Source organism: Nothobranchius furzeri, chromosome 5 (genome assembly GCF_043380555.1).
Source record: "Nothobranchius furzeri strain GRZ-AD chromosome 5, NfurGRZ-RIMD1, whole genome shotgun sequence".
Taxonomy (NCBI): Eukaryota; Metazoa; Chordata; class Actinopteri; order Cyprinodontiformes; family Nothobranchiidae; genus Nothobranchius; species Nothobranchius furzeri.
The window spans coordinates 10,083,724-10,102,931 of NC_091745.1; the positions used below are offsets into that span (position 1 = coordinate 10,083,724).

Consider the following 19,208-nt stretch of genomic DNA (forward strand, 5'->3'; position numbering starts at 1 on the left):
GTTTTTTCATAGCTGGTGGAAACCTTTGACTTTTTAAAAACTAAAACACAGCATTACTGTAAGCAGTCTGACATAATGCAGTTGGCTAGAAGCCAAACAGGGACAGATTTTCCAAAGCTGCAGGGAGAGAAAAGTTTTCTGGGAAGGCTTTTATCTCCCAAACAGATGAAAGAGGTTCTCCACAGGCAGTAGGCGGGAAACAAAAAAAAATAAAACATTCATAGCTTCAGAGTTGTGGTATTTAGACAAAATGTGTGGTATTTGTTTCAGCAGCACCAACCCGATTATGCATGCCTGTCTGCAGGAGCCTGGGGTGTACGGTGGTCGAGATGCTGACAGAAAAACCTCCGTGGGCTGAGTTTGAAGCCATGGCGGCCATATTCAAGATCGCCACCCAGCCGACCAATCCGCTGCTCCCGTCGCACATTTCCGACCAGGCGCGGGACTTTGTTCGCGGCATCTTTGTGGAAGCTAAACGCAGACCCAGTGCGGAGGAGCTGCTCAGACATCCCTTCTCCCAGATTCTGTGCTGAGACGCAAACGTTGGAAGTCCCGCAGACGGATCTGCAGCTTCCGTAATCCGTGTGTACGACAGAAACGTGGAGGCGGCTTTTTAGATTTTTCCCAACTTGGTGCCTCCTGAACACAAGTCCAGATTATGATCTTCAATGGGAAATTGATCCTGTAAAAGCAGCTTCCGTGGTCGCTTTTGGGGTTCCTTTCACTTCAAGTGCAATTCTGAGAAATACCGGGAATCCTTAAGCTGTCCAACACACTCGTGCACATCATTTAAAGCTACAGTCTACGCAAAGCTGAAGTTTGCAGGTTCTCCATTCCTCTGCTGCACGAATCTCTATCATTTTATATTTTTTATGTGTTAATATTAATGAGAGTCCATCATTTCAGCCCCTTCAGATTAGAGTACATCCAGTTTAAGGATTTTAAAAGCATCACCTGTTCGTATCCTTAGCAGCTTCACATTTGACTTATTAATTCTATGAATTATGATTTTAAATGAGCAAATAAAATTCCACCTGCAGTATTTTGCGCTTACAGGACCAACACTTATAGATTGTGTTTTATTACACAAGGATAAAAGATATTACATTATAAAATCATTACTGGACAATCTGAGTCCATTCTCAAAATGAGGACAAACTCGTGTATGAAAAACCCAAATTCTGTACTTTTCAGACAAGATCTCCGTGTTTGAGGCTGAAATCTGTTGTTGTTTTTGTTTATTTCATTCCCGACCAGTAGATGGCAGTCAGAAAGCTTAATCTTTGTCTCATATAACTAAATATTCCTACTTTAACGTGGTTTTCCATTTCCAAAACACTTTTGGGGAAATATGAGGCTTCAGTGGGTTTCACTACAGAAATAACGATGCAAAGAATGAAGAGAATAGGTAAATAAGGGTCATTAAAATCTTCCTTTTGTTTCCTCCTCTATTGTTTGATGCACTGTAACGTTTTCATCTTTTTTTCTTCTCTTTAGTTTTGTGATTTTCAGCTGACAAAGTGTAAAAACTGGGACGGATAAATTAAAAAGTTACATTCATCACAGACAGATGAGCCTTCTTTTTTAGGATCATTTTAAATCAGATGCACCTTTTTTTGTAAGAAGAACGTTTTGGGGCTTCACTTAATTAGATTTTTTTTTAAATGTGAAAATTATTTAACTTATGTCCCCATTTCAATCCAGTTACACTTTTAAGAAGACGCATAAATTATATTTTTATATTTCAACCATTCAAATCAGTTGATGCTTTTGTTAAAATCACAGGGAGCAGCTGGCCTAGCAGTGAGACCGGGGCAGAACGTGAACTTTGGCTGTCTGCTTCTGATCCCAGTGCAGATTTTTAATAGATCTTTTTCATCACATCTTTATCTCTACGTTAAGAGAACGATGCTGGTTCGAAAACTATTCATCTGTTTGCTGCTTTGTACGGAAGCCCATTCCCGCCACTAAGAATAAAAAAAAGTGAACTCATAATTATGACTTAGGGTGCGTTCGATTTTCCTCGGAAGTTGGAACTAGGAATGACGTCACACCTGAGTTAACAGCGTTCTGGTGAAAAACACATGAAGCTCATCTTCAAAAAAAATATTCGAAGAGAGATAAAGACGATCCAATCAAAACTACTGTTGTTGATACGCAGAGCTGCCATTTTGGATCTCGAAGTCGGGGTTGTGAAAATTTTGAGAGGGTGCTCTTAGCTATAACACCCTCTTTGGTTCCAGAATGCTATCAAGTCTGACAACTAGAAGGAATTGGACTGACTCTGGAATGGGTGGGACTGACTCTGGAATGGGCGGGGCTGACTCTGGAATGGGCAGGGCTGACTCTGGAATGGGCGGGGCTGACTCTGGTGCAGCTCCGCCTTTGTGGTTCTGCAGCAATCACCACTTGAAAATTTTCCGAGTTTCCAACTTCATTTGATTTTTCCTATTCGGAGGTGGGGATTTCCGAGTTCCGAGGACAAATCGAACGCACTATTAGTATCTCATAATTATGAGATGCGTGGTTTTTTTTTTTTTTTTGAGTGGTGGGAGTGGGCTTCCATAGGTTTGACACATTCATGAAGATATCTGACCAAAAACTAAGAGTTCAGCTATTTTATGCCATATATGTGTAGTTTTAAAACATTTTAGGGGTGTGATTGAGCCAAAGAGGAGCAGGATCAGAGCTGGCGTCGTGTCAGATTTTGTTGTTCAGCTCACGTGACGACTTTGTTTACCCCGGGGTTTAGACGACACGCTCGCCTGTGTGGATTTCTGGACAAAGGGCTCAGATAAGAATGTATTTCTGAAGCTGTTAAACTTTTAAAGGCAGCTAAACTCATTTCAGCATTAAAAAGAAACAGCTATTTAAACAGAGAATCCCTGGGATAAGCAAAGGAAAACCAACTAGTTGTTAGTCTTTATATCTGAATGTACATTATTATTAGGACAAGACTTGCAGTGCAAAGTCGAATGTATCAGAGAATGGTATATTTTATATCTAAATGTCATTTGTGAAAAAGAAATGATTTTAATTATGACTACTGTGTCACATGTTTGTGTGGACAGCAGAGGCTTTTCCAGACTCGATGAAAGGAAGACTGAGCTCACTGTTGGCTTAAGAAGCTGCTTGATTGATGCTTTTTCACCCTCTTCCCGTATTTTCTCCTGTTCTCTCCATTCACTCTGACTGTTGAAATGAGGGAAAACAGGAGGCAGCCACAGGAAGAAGAGGTTTTTATGGCTGTGGCTGCCTGCGAGCGGAGAAAATGGACTGTATCAAACAAAGACCTCTTTTATTTTTTTAAATGCTGCATTCAGACGTTCTTTGTCAGGTTTCATTGTATTTAAATTTATGGAATTTAATTAAGACACTTAAATGACTTCAGTTTCATGTTTTAACCTAAAGAAAAATGTTACCAAACGTGAGTAAAGGTTGTGTTTGCTTCTGTTGTGTGATGGTTTGTTTAGCAGAAATAACTTTTTAAACCGGTCATTGTTGGAGCCGAGGTAAATACATTTAAACTAAAGGCCATTTCATCAGTCAGTGTTGTTTTACTCAATGCTGACCTTATGGAGCGTTCTTCTATCTCCAGGAGCAACAGAGCAGAGCTGTGCTCACACCCAGATAGTTTCTAGTTTCCTTGATTGTGATGCTGCTGCTTCATTCTGAAAATAAGATGCATTTAGCTGCTTGGAGATGTTATTCTATCATTTAACTTTATCAACCTGGTCAATAATTGTGTTTTTTAACCTTCTCTGACATCTCTGTCCTCAGCTTTCTGTGGTCAACGAGCAGTGTGCTACTGTCCCTGAAACCAAACAGCTCTGTGTTACTGTTCAGACGGCCTGAAGACACCTACAGGACTCTCCTGATATGGGCCATTCCCATCTGTACCGGGTCGGCCCAGTCGGCCCCAGCCTGGCCCGGTTGATTCCACACATCCTTGTCTTAAGCCCATGTGGGCTGATTCTACCCACCAATCAGAGGCTTGCTCTAATGGAAGGTGTGAATTTGCTGTCAGCAGTGGGTGTGTTGGCCCTGGTCGGCCTGAAGCAGACCCCCTCGAGAAGAGGGCTGAGAATGAGCCTTGGTTGGCCCGGAAAAATACCAGGCCACCCAGATATGTAAACAACCTACGCTACCCGGCCCGGGCCGACCCGGTACAGATGGGAATGGCCCAATAGATGTTTCTTTTAGTTCAGTCTAGCTGCATTTGTTTATTTTTTAGATTATTCTGCTGAAACACATTACAAAAGAAATGTCTGATTCTCTTTAGTGGATTTTCACTCAATTTTTGTTAATTATTAATTATGTTGGTTTGAAGTTCTTTCAGGGTTCATCAAGAGTTTTTTTCCTCAACAGAAGTGTTCCAACGATTTTTGGTCAAATCCTGGTTATAAACCCACCTGCATTCTGTCAGCACATTGTGTGTGTGTGTGTGTGTGTGTGTGTGTGTGTGTGTGTGTGTGTGTGTGTGTGTGTGTGTGTGTGTGTGTGTGTGTGTGTGTGTGGCTGGTGAACTTGGCTTCTTATATGTGCAATTTTAGCCAATCAGGTTACCTGTGCAGACATCTTGAATGGGGTTGACTTCAAATGTTAATCAGGAGTAGATGAATGTAAAACGATTATCTTCTGGAAGTTTCATTACCTCAAGTGGAGGAGTTTAAGTATCTCGGGGTCTTGTTCACGAGTGAGGGTAGGAGGGATCGGGAGATCGACAGGCGGATTGGTTCGGCGTCTGCAGTGATGCGGACGCTGAGCCGATCTGGTGAAGAGGGAGCTGAGCCAGAAAGCCAGGCTCTAGATTTACCGGTCGATCTACGTCCCAATCCTCACCTATGGTCATGAGCTTTGGGTAATGACCGAAAGAAAGAGATCGCGGACACAAGCGGCCGAAATGAGTTTCCTCCGTAGGGTGGCCGGGCTCAACCTTAGAGATAGGGTGAGGAGCTCGGACATTCGGGAGGGACTCGGAGTAGAACCGCTGCTCCTCCGGATCGAAATGAGTGAGTTGAGGTGGTTTGGGCATCTGGTCAGGATGCCTCCTGGACGCCTCCTTGAGGAGGTGTTTTGGGCATGTCCTGCCGGCAGGAGGCCCCCGGGTCGGCCCAGGACACGTTGGAGAGGTTACATCTCCAATCTGGGCCGGGAACACCTTGGGGTCCTGCTGGAGGAGCTGGTGGAGGTGGCCGGGGAGAGGAAGGTCTGGAGCTCCCTAGTTGGGATACTGGACCCGGATAAGCGGAGGAAGACGACGACGACGAAGTTTCATTACATTCAAATAAATCTTTGTCACATTGTTTGATATTTATAGTTTTACCATCAGATTGTTTATGAAACAGTGAACAGCTTCAGTTTGAGCTCTGAGCTTGTTATCTGACACGAGGATGGAGGTGCAGATCTGTCTGTGTTTGGGCCCCCCTGCATTCCTGCTGACAGGCAGACTGCATCTTGGAGGCCTTAAAAGCGGCGCTCTGTTTGGACCTTCTGGTGCTGAGTCATTCCGCTGGCCGGTCTGTTCCAGTTAAACCCCCTGAATGTCATCCTCCCAGCCCACAAGGCTTTTAGCTCCGATAAAAACCTGTTGAGTTACGGAGTCAGACATGCACAAATTAACTCCACTTTATCCGATTTTAACGTTTACAGTTAATATATCAGATTAGCAAGATAAGGTCAGAAAGATGCCAGGATGAAAACAAAACAGCATTTTGAATATAAAAAATCCATTTACTGCACAAGACCCTAGTTCGTTTAAACGTTTCAGATCAGCAAACAGTAAATGCAAAAGGCTGTTTGCTAATTATTTCATTAATTGAGGGGGGAATGTTGTCCAAACTAATCTGGACCTGTTTGACAAAGTAGCTGTTCCTCTTGTTAAAATGAGTAAAATATGAATAATCACAATTATGGGAAGTTCAGTTCAGTTTCACCAGCCACACCCAGGCGGGGGCCAGATTAGACCTAGACATCACGGGGCAGTTGTAGCTCAACAGGTTGAGCGGGTTGTCCAGTAATCGGAAGGTTGCATGTTCTATCCCGGCTCCGGACAGAGAATTCTGCTGTTGTGTCCTTGGGCAAGACACTTAACCCACCTTGCCTGCTGGTGGTGGTCGGAGGGACCGGTGGCGCCAGTGCTCGGCAGCCTCGCCTCTGTCAGTGCGCCCCAGGGCAGCTGTGGCTACATCGTAGCTCATCACCATCAGTGTGTGAATGTGCGTGTGAATGGATGAGTGATACACTGTAGTGTAAAGCGCTTTGGAGTCCTTACTCTGAGAGGCGCTATACAAGTGCGGGTCATTTAATGGGGCCTGTCTGAGTGAGGCTAAAAGATCTCATATAGCATCACATCATGCCCCATTCGAACTAAAGAGCTCAGAACAACCTCTAAAGCTCTGAGGACCTGGCCTGGTTCAGGTTGGGGTCAGAGGTCACGATTTAACCCTAACCAAGAGACGGGGCTGCATAAAAAGCCTCAAAAGGAGACGCTCCAAGGGCAAAACCTCTGCTGACCGAAACATCAGCTAATCTGAATTATTGTTTAGGTGTGACAAGGAAAACAAAAACAAAACAAAAAAATGATCATAAACATGGTTGTACACAAACATTAAAATGTTTAAAAATGTCCTTTTGCAGTATAACAGATCATTTGTCCCACATAATCATACATGCTGTGTTTTAGTCTGGGATCCTTGAATCACCAGGATGATGAAGGAAGTGATTCATGGCCTCTGGCATTAAAGCTGACTTTAGATGAGAAACAATGGACCGTGACTAACACGTTTGCTCGTTTTATGCATGTACTGAACTTTTAACGATTCCATAATTCCAGCTGATTATTTGGAGTTTTTTCATTATTTGATCATTTGATAAAACAACTTTCATGGAAAGTTCCTGTGACCTGCTCCAGAACCCTACACACTAAACGAGACCCGGCAACTCTTTAGTGCAGATTCTGGTTCTCTACAGGAAAAGGGGAAACTATTCCCTTAAACCAGGAAGTGCATCTCTGGATCGTGTTTAATTCATTTTGTTTAGCCCTGGGGTGGAGCTGACCTGGTTATGTTAGGGGCAGCAGCAGCTCAACAGGTTGAGCGGGTTGTCCAGTAATCGGAAGGTTGCATGTTCTATCCCGGCTCCGGGAACAGAGAATTCTGCTGTTGTGTCCTTGGGCAAGACACTTAACCCACCTTGCCTGCTGGTGGTGGTCGGAGGGACCGGTGGCGCCTGTGCTCGGCAGCCTCGCCTCTGCCAGTGCGCCCCAGGGCAGCTGTGGCTACATCGTAGCTCATCACCACCAGAGTGTGAATGTGTGTGTGAATGGATGAATGATACACTGTAGTGTAAAGCGCTTTGGAGTCCTTACTCTGAGAGGCGCTGTACAAGTGCGGGTCATTTATCATTCTCTGTTGGTCAGAGCTTGTTTGGCCCTCATATACATTCAGAGAGGATGAAGGGTCATGGTGTGTGCTGCTGTAAAACAGTCAATATATCTGGCAACCCCACCTTCCTTCTCATTGTGCTGCAGCTGAGGCGGTCTCCTCCATCAGCTGTTTGAGTCCATCAGCAGGGAGTGAGGAGCCCCAGTTGGAGTGCATCAGCACTTTTACACACTCACTCTCTCTCTCTCTCTCTCTCTCTCTCTCTCTCTCTCTCTCTCTCTCTCTCTCTCTCTCTCTCTCTCTGTGTGTGTGGATGCCTAATTATCAGGACATATTACCTCAGAGACCAGATCTAAGGCAACAGCAGTGGTTGTCTAAAAAATCCAGAGAGCCCAGACAATTAGTGTCAGCGTAATGATGCAACCGGGCCGTTAATCCTTAGAGATGGAGCCTTTTAAATCACCAAATCTCTGCCAGACTTACTGAGCCATCTCCTTTAACCTCTGTTAACAGAGACCAATAGGGATTCAAGACACTGTGTTGTTGTTTTTTCCTCTTTTACAGCAGCAGCACTCGGGCCAGACAGTAAAATCAAAGAGGCTTTATTCACCGGCTCCCAGTACCAACAGGAGTGACTTTATGACCCAAAGAAATCCTTTATTTTTACATTGTTGTGGTTTTTACAGCCTGGAGGAAAGCTGGGGGGTATCCATGCTGCAGGTCCTGCAGAAGTAGACTTAAAGCAAATACAAGTATTTGTTATACTTTGATGTTTTAATAGAAATTTTGCACAACATTTTTATTAAAGTTTGATCTTCTTATCCTGCATTTCCTGTTTGCACAACAGTCTCTTTTTTTGTTCTACATTTTTTGTTTTGTTTTGTGATTAATTGCTGCTTTTCAAAAAGAGCCACACCCAAAAATAAAAATGTTTTTGTTAATGTAAATAATAATAATAAATCAGAACTTTATTTCAGACATAGAAATTGCCCAAACTCAAAAATGAAATAATAAGTAGTAGTAAAAATGCCTCAAAGAAACGGAATAAAAGCAAACATTTTGTACAACAAATAATACAAAATTAGGAACACATTTCCATCACCGACTATGTTGGCAGTTGTTTCAAGGTTAAGGCCAAAGAGGAATACCTGCATTAGTTGACCTATTCAAACCACACATTCATTTGTGCAGGAGTTTCGCACGAGTGTGTGAAACGCAGGGACGTTAGTCGTGACGAACATTTGGCTTGCCGAGGTCCATTGTGGGAGTCTCAGGGGGATTGTAAATGAGTCCTGATGAGCCACTTGTAATTTTTTTCATAGCTGCTCCAATACAGTTACTCCACCATTGGGATGTGTAAAAGGGGGTGCAGAAAGAATGAAAAAGGGCCACTTTAATAATGTCTGTGTACAAGCCAAAGTTATATACCAGAGTGTCAGCCTGCATGCATGTACAGCTTATTGTACTGTTTTCTTTTTATATCCTTGTCATCACAAAGATCACTCCTTAGAATGTCTCCTAAGAATTTTACTTTTTCACCACTTCCAGAACTTGGTTTGACAAATTAAACAAAGATCACATCTTCTGGTCCTCTTTTGTTGCAGCAATCAGCACAACATGTTTTAGGGTTAAACATGATGTCACACTGTTCGCCATGCTTTGTTCAGATCCTGAGCAGCTGTGGCAAGCCAGCACTGTAAGGACACAGGAGGACTAGATCTTCTGCATACATTGAGTGATTTACAAGAAGCTCGCCCGCCAAGCATCCAGTCTTGCCATTGTTCAGAGCAAAAGACAAATCATTAAGGTACAGCTTAAAAAGAACAGGAGACAGAACGTGTCTTGTCTAACTCCATTAGATTCAGTGAAAGGTTCAGAGACCTCCATTCCCCACTTAAACTGCATCAATAGGAGTGAATATAAAAATGTGGTATCCTAATCAAATATGTTTTTGTATTTAGCAGACGCTTTTGTCCAAAGCAACTTACAAGGGGTAATTGGCATGTTGCCCTTGAGGCTAACAACAACAATAACAACAACAACTTGACATCAATCATGGAGAGGAGGGAACAAGGAGTGGACAGTAGAGAGGGGGGACGGGTGCAGGGAGGGTGCTAGTTTAGAAGATGCTCTCTGAAAAGCAGGGTCTTCAGGAGTTTCTTGAAAATTGAAAAGGAAGCTGCTGTTCTGGTAGTGCTTGGAAGGTCATTCCACATTTGTGGAACGATGCATGAGAAGAGTCTGGATTGTCCTGGGCGTGGTGTAGGCACTGCTAGTCAATGATCCTGTGATGACCGGAGCGGCCGGGCCGAGACGTAAGCCTTTGCAAGAGGATTCAGGTAGATGGGAGCCGTACCATCTTGGACTTTGTATGCTAGTGTTAGCAATTTGATGCATGCTGCTAGCGGTAGCCAGTGGAGATCAATGAACAGAGGGGTGACGTGTGCTCTTTTTGGCTGATTGAAGACCAGACGTGCCGCTGCGTTCTGGACCATTTGAAGAGGTCTCACAGTACAGCCTGGAAGACCAGTTAGAAGGGCATTGCAGTAATCGAGGCGGGAGATGACAGTAGATTGCACCAGGAGCTGGGTGGCATGTTGTGTTAGGTATGGTCTGATCTTTCGTATGTTAAACAGCGCAAAGCGGCATGAACGAGCAACAGAGGCAACATGATCTTTAAAGGTCAGGTGTTCATCAATCACAACACCCAGATTTCGAACTGCCTTTGAAGGAGCCAGAGATAGGAAGTCATTTTGGATTGAGATATTGTGCTGTACGGATGGTTTTGGTGGGATGACAAGTAGTTCAGTTTTAGAGAGGTTGAGTTTGAGATGGTGGGATTTCATCCATTTTGATATGTCAGAGAGACAGTTTGATATTCGTGCAGAGACAGTATGGTCGTCCGGTGGAAATGACAGATAGAGCTGGGTGTCGTCTGCATAGCAGTGGTAGGAGAGGCCATGTGATCGAATGATCTCATCCGGTGAGGTGGTGTATATGGCAAAGAGAAGAGGTCCTAGTACAGAGTCCTGGGGGACTCCTGTGGCAAGATGGTGCATGGTAGAGGATTGTCCAAGCCAAGATACACTGAATGATCGTCCTGTGAGGTACGATTCAAACCAGGCGTGTGCTTTCTCTGTGATGCCCATGCTAGAGAGTGTGGAAAAAAGGAGGCCATGGTTGACAGTGTCAAATGCAGCCGATAAGTCGACCTGGATAAGCACTGAGGATTTGGCAGTCGCTCTAGCTTCTTTTAAGGATTCCATCACTGCTAATAGGGCAGTTTCAGTGGAGTGGCCCTTTTTGAACCCAGATTGGTAAGGGTCAAGCAGACAGTTTTGTGAGAGGTATTCTGTGATCTGCTTGAAAGCCACCCTTTCGATGATTTTGGACAGAAAAGGGAGGAGAGAGATAGGTCGGTAGTTCTCCACATGATTTGGAGGAAGAGATGGGTTTTTTTTAGCAGCGGTTTAACCTGAGCATGCTTGAGAGAGGTGTGAAATGTACCGGATGTCAGTGAAGCAGTGATCACATGTGTGACTGCAGCGGCTACTGTGGGAGCAATAGCTTGAAGCAGCTTAGTCAGAATGGGGTCAAGTGGGCATGTAGTAGGGCGGCTGCACGTGAGAAGCTTGGACACACAGTTCTCAGTGACATATGCAGGCACCCCTCTACTCTGTTGTTTAAGATACAGTTTAGTGTGGTTGACTCGGCGTCTAAGAAACACATAGAAACAGATGTATTCTGTCTCATATACTTATTTACACTTCCTTTAAGTACTAAGCTCACTTTTAAAACCAAACTGATTATCTGTTGTTGCTATAAAATCACTGAGTCTTTCCAGCAGAAAATGCACAAACACTTTGGATAACACATTAGCCGGTGCAATCGGCCTGTAGTTATCAATACAAGATGTTTTCCCAATTTTCTCTTTTACTACAGGGACTAATGGAACTGATAGCATTTCATGGTAAGAGACCATGCTTCAAAAGACTGGTAAAGCATAATGAGAGTAGTACATGAGCTCTTGGACTAGCATACTTCATGTGCTCCGCTGATAGTTGGTCTAGGCCACACGCTTTATTTATTTTCTCAATGGCAAGGCAGACTTCATAAGCTCGGACAATCATGCCATAGTTGAACTCGATGTTACCTAAGCTGAACTCATGACTATTTACATATAGTGTTTCCCCCATAGATCTGCAGTACTCTTATCTCCAGATACTCCATTAATGGTTGCTGGTGCGGTGGTTTACTGTTGCTGGTGAGCTTTAACTCCTTCCATTTTAATGTGGCACACTGCATTCTTAAATCTAGCATTAGCAGCCTTCTTAGACTCCAGCATCGTCCCAGACCTAGGTTTGCCAGCAGCAACCCAGTCGTTATAAGCTGATAGTTATAATAATAATTATATATATATATATATATATATATATATATATATAAATTATTATTATTATTATTATTATTATTATTGTCTTGTTTTCAAACACCACTCATTTAAACACCAAATGCTGTTGGTTTTTGCCAGTCTGGGGTGTTTAGTCATACTTCAGTAAGAACTGTTCTCTCCCAGGTGGTTGACCTGCAGGTCAAAGGTTGAAATTTGAGAAACTGTTGCTTAAAGGAAACAAAGGTTTGAAAATGTTGGACCAAAAACTGTGAAATAATACAAAGATCTATTTCCTCAGTTATTTATATTTATCATCAACAATTTCTACAGCATTAAAAAAAATAAAGACGATAAAGATTATAGGCTAAAGGGAATTTATTTTCCCCCCTTCTCTGGCAGCTGTTCATCACTTCACCTGCTTCCTGGCCTCATTAGGTAACATTGTTGCACTGAGGGACCCTTCTGGCCACTTACAGAAGAAAGCAGGTCACATTCTCTTCTTCCTGCTCGACTTTAGACGAAGAAAAAGTCAAGAGAAGATTTGCTGAAGTGCTCTGATGTAGCCGGCCCAGCGGTTGTCAAGGTAATGAGTCAAAAGGGTTTTGTAATGCAGCCTCCGTTTGTCATTCTGAAGTTCAGATTAGGTTTGCACTCACCGAACCCCCCCCCCCCCCGTCCTTCTTGTATTCATCGTCGTGCTCCTCTTCATCTACTCCGTCTATCTGTCTCTCCAAGCAGCCGGATGTCAAATAACCTGAAACTAGTTCACAATCATCAGAATCAAAATCTTGTAACTCCTTTTCTTCTTCTACAGCGGTTTGCATCCTCCACGATGATGACAGGATGAATGCTATCATTACCCACAAATGCTGAAAGGATGAATTCATGTATTACTCTACTGTGAAATGAGAAGGTAGCTTTATATAACTGATGATTATTTATCAGACCAGTGATTAAATCCTTTCTGAGAAATGTTAGCTCTGGTCCATGAACTATTTGATTGGCTTCTGCGTGGATCCATAACCAGTTCGAATTAAATCTTTATTTAATTTGTTACCAACAGCCTCGCAAACACTGAAAGCTTGAGCCACAGATGATCAGCAGGGTCTCTCATGTCAGACCTTTGCTGATTTGTCTTCCTGTTTATCTTTAAATAAAACTTTCAGAATGTGTTCATTTATTGTCTCCTCCTATACTTCCTTCATTTTAAGCATTGCAGATATGGATGCAGGACGGAAAACCTGTAACTCTAAAAATGAATCCAATGTTTTAAATTATTCTCGAGTTTATTAGCAGTTATGTCGTTACGTAACTAGATCCCAACAGGAATCGGGAGGAATGTTGATAGTTCAGTCCTACATCTTGTTTATTTAGAGCTCAAAGCATGCTGTGAGCATGTGATTTTATCTTCTGTCTTTATTGCCGACCTCCCCAACATGCTCTTCTGTTTGGACCGGTCCTCCTGCCGCGGCTGCGAGAGTGTGTGTGGTCAGGTTGAATTTGTGGCCAGACTCTGTTGCACAAAATTCCTTTTCATTCGCTTGGAACAGAAAGAAAGAGGGCGAACAAAAACGGGGCGAACGTAAGCGTGAAAGAGTGAGCCCAAGGGGAGAAAAGGGGGAGACGAGAGGGTAAAAAAAAAAATCCAGGAGACATTTGTAGTTGAGTGGAGGAGCACAGACAATCCCTGGCGCATGTAAACCTCCCCTTTGCCATCTCTTTTTGTTCCATTCACTGCCTGCCACCCTCCTCTCTCACTGCCCCAGCCTGTGGCCTCTCTGCTGGACTTGGGGTGGGGGGGTTTCTCCCTATATAAAAGCCCTGTTTGTCCCCTGAATGAGCTTATTCCCTATCATGGACAGCCTTAGAGCACAGTCCTCATACAGGAGACGTTTTGGGCCGCAGAGCTCAAGCAGCTCAGGAGGTAAAATAGGTGGACTATCTTCCCACCGCCTCTCCTGGCATGGCGCCCCTCGAAGCATCACCCACTCCAGCCCCGTCTCCCGGGTCTCCCTGGGCTCCTCCAGCACGGCCTTGCTGCTGGGCAGCCCCGTTGACCGGCTGGACTTCTCAGCTGACTCCTTGTTGAAGGCCCAGTACAAAGAAACTCGTACCAACGAGAAGATGGAGATGATGGGCCTGAACGACCGCTTTGCCAGCTACATAGAGAAGGTGCGGCTTTTGGAGCAGCAGAACAAAGTTCTGGTGGCAGAACTGAACCAGCTGAAGGGGAAGGAGCCTAGCCGCCTGGGGGACATCTACCAGATGGAGCTGAGAGATCTACGACGGCAGGTGGACGATCTCACCAATGGCAAGGCTCGTCTGGAGATAGAGAGGGACAACCTGTCTGCAGACCTGGGCACGCTCAAGCAGAGGTAGGAGAGAACGGTCCCAAAGTAGACCTGGGCCTTTGTGTGTCTTGTGTGCTCGCTGTCCTATTGATGCTTCACAGAAATAATGATGGGATTAAAACTTTTCCCCTAGTCTTTTCTTCCCATCAGCTTATAAATCCAGGAGAAAACCGGAACAGCCCCCAAAAAAGTCTCAGTGCTTCAAACTACATAAAGAGGAGTAATTTGACCTTGTGAAGAATGTTTTTGTTAATTCCTGTAAATACACCTGTCATGTCTGTATTTACGTAGCGCTTCTGTTTACATGTGTTTGTGGTTGGTTGGAATGCAGAGCGCTGTGGTCTGCCTGGGCTTTACTCCTCTATCCCTCTTTACAAACGTGATCCTGACTGAACCCTCGCTGCCATTCAGTCAGTGTGGAGGAATGAAGCAGCACAATGGTGGCGCTCCACAAAGGGAACAGAATGCCAGGCAGATGTAGCTTTCCTCTCTTTCTCCAAAGCACAAAGTCACCACCGCTGGTTATCCGGCTCCTTTTCTCCACATCCACCATCACGCCTCATGTCAGCTTTTTCATTTTGAGACAGGCCAATAGAAAGTCTCAGGGTGGAAACTGGAGGGTTTTTTTTTTTTTTGCCCTCTGACCAAGCAGCTGCTGGTCCTGTGAGAGATTGCAGGATGAATAGGGATGCTGCTGCTTCAGGGGTTAAAGGTCACCTTTTTTAAAATTCGTGCTGCTCTTTCTGTTAGCAACCTCTGCATGAAGCTGCATGATGTCACTCTACGTTTCATTTGCTTCTAGTGGGTAGGATCAGTCTGTGTGCTGCGCTGACACGGATTCTCTCTCTCTCTGTGTGTGTGTGTGTGTGTGTGTGTGTGTGTGTGTGTGTGTGTGTGTGTGTGTGTTCCATCCCGTGGGAAAGGTCTCCTCCGGCTGTTAGATTAGACTGGAAGTGTAATGATGCGTAAGCCGCTGCTCTTTCAGCTGAGTCCTGCCACTCCTCTGCAGCTCAGTAGAAGACAAAACAAAAATCTGAACACATTTTTAAAATACGTTTAATTTTTCTTAATTAAACTTTAGCTAACTAAACTTTGCGCAGGAGTTTGTTTTTTCTGACCCAAGGACCCCAGACATTGTGCTCTCATTTGTGATATATATATATATATATATATATATATATATATATATATATATATATATATATATATATATATATATATATATATATATATATACATATATACATATCAAATGTTTCAGAAATATTTTAGTGTAATTTAATTCCTCCTGGCTGGGAACTCTCAGTAAGAAGCTCTTCACATTTTTCTTGACTCAGGCTGCAGGATGAAATGGGCCTCCGACAGGAAGCAGAGAACAGCTTGAACGCCTTCAGACAGGTGGAAATATTAGTAATATTAAAAAATCTTTAAAATATTGACAATCTCAATGTTGTTTGCTGTCATCCTGCGATGTTTCTCATTATTCACACAGGATGTGGATGAAGCAGCGCTCAGTCGGGTCCAGTTGGAGAGAAAGATCGAGGCCCTGCAGGATGAAATTAATTTCCTGAAGAAAATTCATGAAGAAGTATGAAGAAACGCTGAAGTTGGTCCAAAACAACTAGACAGATTTTAGCAAAATCACGACTTTTGCCACGTTTTTCTTCCAGGAGCTGCGTGAGCTGCAGGAGCAGATCATGGCCCAACAGGTCCACGTTGACGTGGATGTGTCAAAACCAGATTTAACTGCTGCTCTGAGAGACATCAGAGTTCAGTACGAGAATATGGCCACTTCAAACCTGCAGGAGACAGAGGACTGGTACCGATCCAAGGTCAAATATTTTACTTTTAAAGGAGGGATTTACTCATTTATTCAATACTTGTGCAGTGTTCTTTAGTGTAATTCAATGCCTTATGAGCCATAAAAAAAAATAAAGCTATGATGCTCCTGTTATGAGATGCAGATGTTTTCTGGTGCAGAGATGGACTGAAAACAGTAGAATTACTCATTACTATTATTGAATTGCACACGTCTTGCTTCTGATTGGCTAACAGAACATGTTCAGCCATGTCACTGTCACCAAAACACCCTCCGCTCGCTCTCCCTGCTGCAAAAAAAACAAGCCTTCCTGTGGACGGGCGCTTGCCAAGATGGGCGAGACCATGAATGCAAATTCATAGTGTGACATAGATGTGTGAGGATTTTAAAATCCTAGAGTTTCACCATCTATTTTCTATCAGAAGGTAATGCAGGAGATAGGTGTAGGAGACTATTTTCATGTTCACCCTGCATAAAAAACTCAAACTCAACTTTTAACTCATTCACTACCAATGACGACTAAAGTCACTGGCTTTTTTTAACGGGGCTTTGACGATAAACATCAGCTCTAAAGTATATTTTCACCTGTGTGTGTCACATGTCATGTGATCAGGAAGCAGACAATCAATGAATTAGGAAATCGGTTTGGGACACCGCTATGCCTAAAGCGAGGCACAAACCGGAAAAGCTTCTGCGGCTCACACGTGGACAATGGATTGTGAAAGAACACGCTGACTCTACTCTTTCTTTTGGTAGTTTTGGTGTTTACGTGGTCCTAGAGCACAATACTCTGTGAGTCTGGCAGTCGGGGGCTTTCTGTTCAGAAAACGGTGGCAGTGAATGAGTTAAAAAATAAAATAAAAGAAACGCTCAAACCTCTTGCATTGTGACTGAGAGCTTATTGTGGAAATTTTTGTGAAGAGTAAAAGTTGTTATTTTAGAGTAAACATCCAGATAATCTATTTATACATTTTATTTCCTTTGTAGTTTGCTGACCTGACAGACGCAGCCAATCGAAATGCAGAAGCCCTGCGTCAGGCCAAGCAGGAGGCCAATGACTACCGCCGTCAGGTCCAAGTGTTGACCTGTGACCTGGATGCTCTTCGTGGCACAGTAAGCTCGGCTAACCGACAAAACCATCAGGAAAATGTCAAATCTGTAAAATAACAAGTAGGATTTGGTCCTCCTCCTGCTGCCTGATAGATGATTTAATCGTGTTTGATTTGTTTTTATTAACTGACTCACACGACTGTCTCACCTCCTTTGCCATTTGAGAACGAGTCTCTGGAACGCCAGCTTCGGGAGCTGGAGGACCGCTGTGCCATGGAAACAGCAGGTTATCAGGACACGGCGAGCCGTCTGGAGGAAGAGATCCAGACTCTGAAGGAGGAGATGGCACGACACCTCCAGGAGTATCAGGACCTCCTCAACGTCAAGCTGGCTCTGGATATTGAGATAGCCACCTACAGGAAGCTCCTAGAGGGGGAGGAGAGCAGGTAAACCAGAGTGTTGCAGACCCTTTTTTTCATTTTAGCAGTAAATTTGAAATGTAAGTGACTGTTTTTATTCCCACATCAGGATCACCATTCCTGTTCAGAGCTTTGCAAACCTCCAGTTCAGAGGTCAGAATCAAACCCAGCACCATTCATTTATTATGAAACTTTTATGTTCTTGTCTGATTGTTGCAAACCTTCACACCGCCCACATCCTCGCAACTTAGATGAAACTACGTGGTGATCCAATCCAGTTTCTTGTGATGGAATCTGTATAAAACTGGGGGAAACTGGTGATTTTGAGGCTGCACAATAACCCTCCTTTCTGTTTGTTGCTCAGAGACTAATTTGGACACTAAAACCCCAGAGGCCCACGTGAAGAGGAGCATCCTGGTTCGGACTGTGGAGACCAGGGACGGGGAGGTGTGTGCTTGAATAACGCTGCACGTCTCATCTCTGTCCTCTGGATGGCAGCGCTGTCAGAGAAGTGATGCTTCTCCTTTTGTTTAATCTCTTCTCAGATCATTAAGGAGTCAACCACCGAGCACAGAGACCTTCCTTGAAGTTTAAGGACCAGCATTCCCGTCTTGTCTTCATCCATAATCTAAGAATTGCAGTTTAATTGCTCCATATTAGTCTTTAATGTACTTCCACACCCCAAAGCAGCCCTTATTGCATCATCAATTTAGTCCTAATCTCTTTAACGGTGTGAAAATCACGATGCTAACGCAGCAGCCTTCTGAAAATGTTCCAGTAGATAAGTTCCTGTAAGGGACCGTTAGCCAGAGCTGACATTTAGGTGCCGTAGGAGAGGCCTGAGAAGTAGTCATGGTGTTTATCTAACATGCAGCTTAGTGAAGGTGGGTGTGTGGTTACGTGTACGTGAAACGTGGAGGTCAGGAGGGAGTCTGCAAAAACTGAAACAGGATTTGGGGAAGAAAAGGGAGAAAAGCGTATGTTACTGAAGCTTTAGACGGGATGATAAGTGAATTCATTTTTAGTGCGTTTTTGGTGCTTTTTTATCTCCGTTTTTCAAGGAGCTTCTTCTGCTTCTAATTAAAGTCCTGCACCTCTGCACACAGGTTTTTAGCACCTAACGAGCTAAAAGCTGATGTGTGAGAGGAGCCTCAACATATCCAAAGTTTAGTGTTGGTACTCGATTTATTTTTAGACTAAAATGCGGTTTTAGCATTTTTTTCCTTCAGCTGTTTGCAGGGTCTCCAGTACTTTGATTTTATTGACCCCCTAACAGATTTTCAGTGCGAATGATTATAACCCAAAAAAAAAGGTGTACTACTGAGGTATTCAACCAAAGTTAGGGGACTTAAAAACATCTTTACTTTTGCCAACGTCTAAAGCAGCTTTCTGGTTAAGACTGGTTAAGACTGGTTAAGACGTGTCACCATTTGCCCCCCCCAACCACTTGCAGCCCCTTCACTCCAAAACCATTTCTGAGGTGCTGATATCAAAGAAAAGACACACAATCAGAGGAGAGCAAGGCAGCACTGCCTCTGATGGGTTTCGTGTTGAAGGGGAGGACGTCTGAGTGGGAAGGAAGGAGGCTGGAGGGGCGAGTGAACGTCACATCTCCAACCGTCACCCGGACCCTGATTTGTGTGTCTGAGCGAAGCGGGATGACAGGCGCTGTCGCTAACCAAAGTGACAGGCTGACTGGAAGTGTGCTCATCACCAAGGACACCCTGAGTCCTACCTCTCCCCAACTCCCTTTACCCCAACACTCGGTCTGTATCCACTCGCAATCCTCTT

General features: G+C 43.9%; 2 protein-coding genes across 3 annotated transcripts in view; both read left to right on the top strand.

Annotated features, from left to right (window-relative positions):
- Positions 1-751, top strand: part of map3k3 (mitogen-activated protein kinase kinase kinase 3) — a 32,721-nt gene extending 31,970 nt beyond the window's left edge. For both annotated transcript variants that reach the window (XM_015948791.3, XM_015948792.3), the window contains exon 17: positions 305-751. In XM_015948791.3, the coding sequence (XP_015804277.3) occupies positions 305-533 (229 nt within the window). In that variant the 3' untranslated portion in view covers positions 534-751. The remainder of the gene's footprint in view (positions 1-304) is intronic.
- A 12,846-nt stretch (positions 752-13,597) lies between these two features.
- Positions 13,598-18,460, top strand: gfap (glial fibrillary acidic protein). The gene is made up of 9 exons (XM_015948793.3): positions 13,598-14,153; positions 15,467-15,527; positions 15,622-15,717; positions 15,800-15,961; positions 16,936-17,061; positions 17,224-17,444; positions 17,527-17,570; positions 17,782-17,864; positions 17,963-18,460. The coding sequence occupies exons 1-9, from the start codon at positions 13,615-13,617 to the stop codon at positions 18,002-18,004; spliced, it is 1,374 nt and encodes a 457-aa protein (XP_015804279.3). The 5' UTR covers positions 13,598-13,614; the 3' UTR covers positions 18,005-18,460.
- Positions 18,461-19,208: the final 748 nt, after the last annotated feature.

What these genes read in the sequence shown, in the direction of transcription:
- gfap (XM_015948793.3), top strand. Translation starts at nt 13,615, where the DNA reads ATGAGCTTATTCCCTATCATGGACAGCCTTAGAGCACAGTCCTCATAC. An exon ending in CTGGGCACGCTCAAGCAGAG is followed by an intron (nt 14,154 to 15,466) that starts GTAGGAGAGAAC and finishes TTCTTGACTCAG; the next exon opens with GCTGCAGGATGAAATGGGCC. An exon ending in GCTTGAACGCCTTCAGACAG is followed by an intron (nt 15,528 to 15,621) that starts GTGGAAATATTA and finishes TTATTCACACAG; the next exon opens with GATGTGGATGAAGCAGCGCT.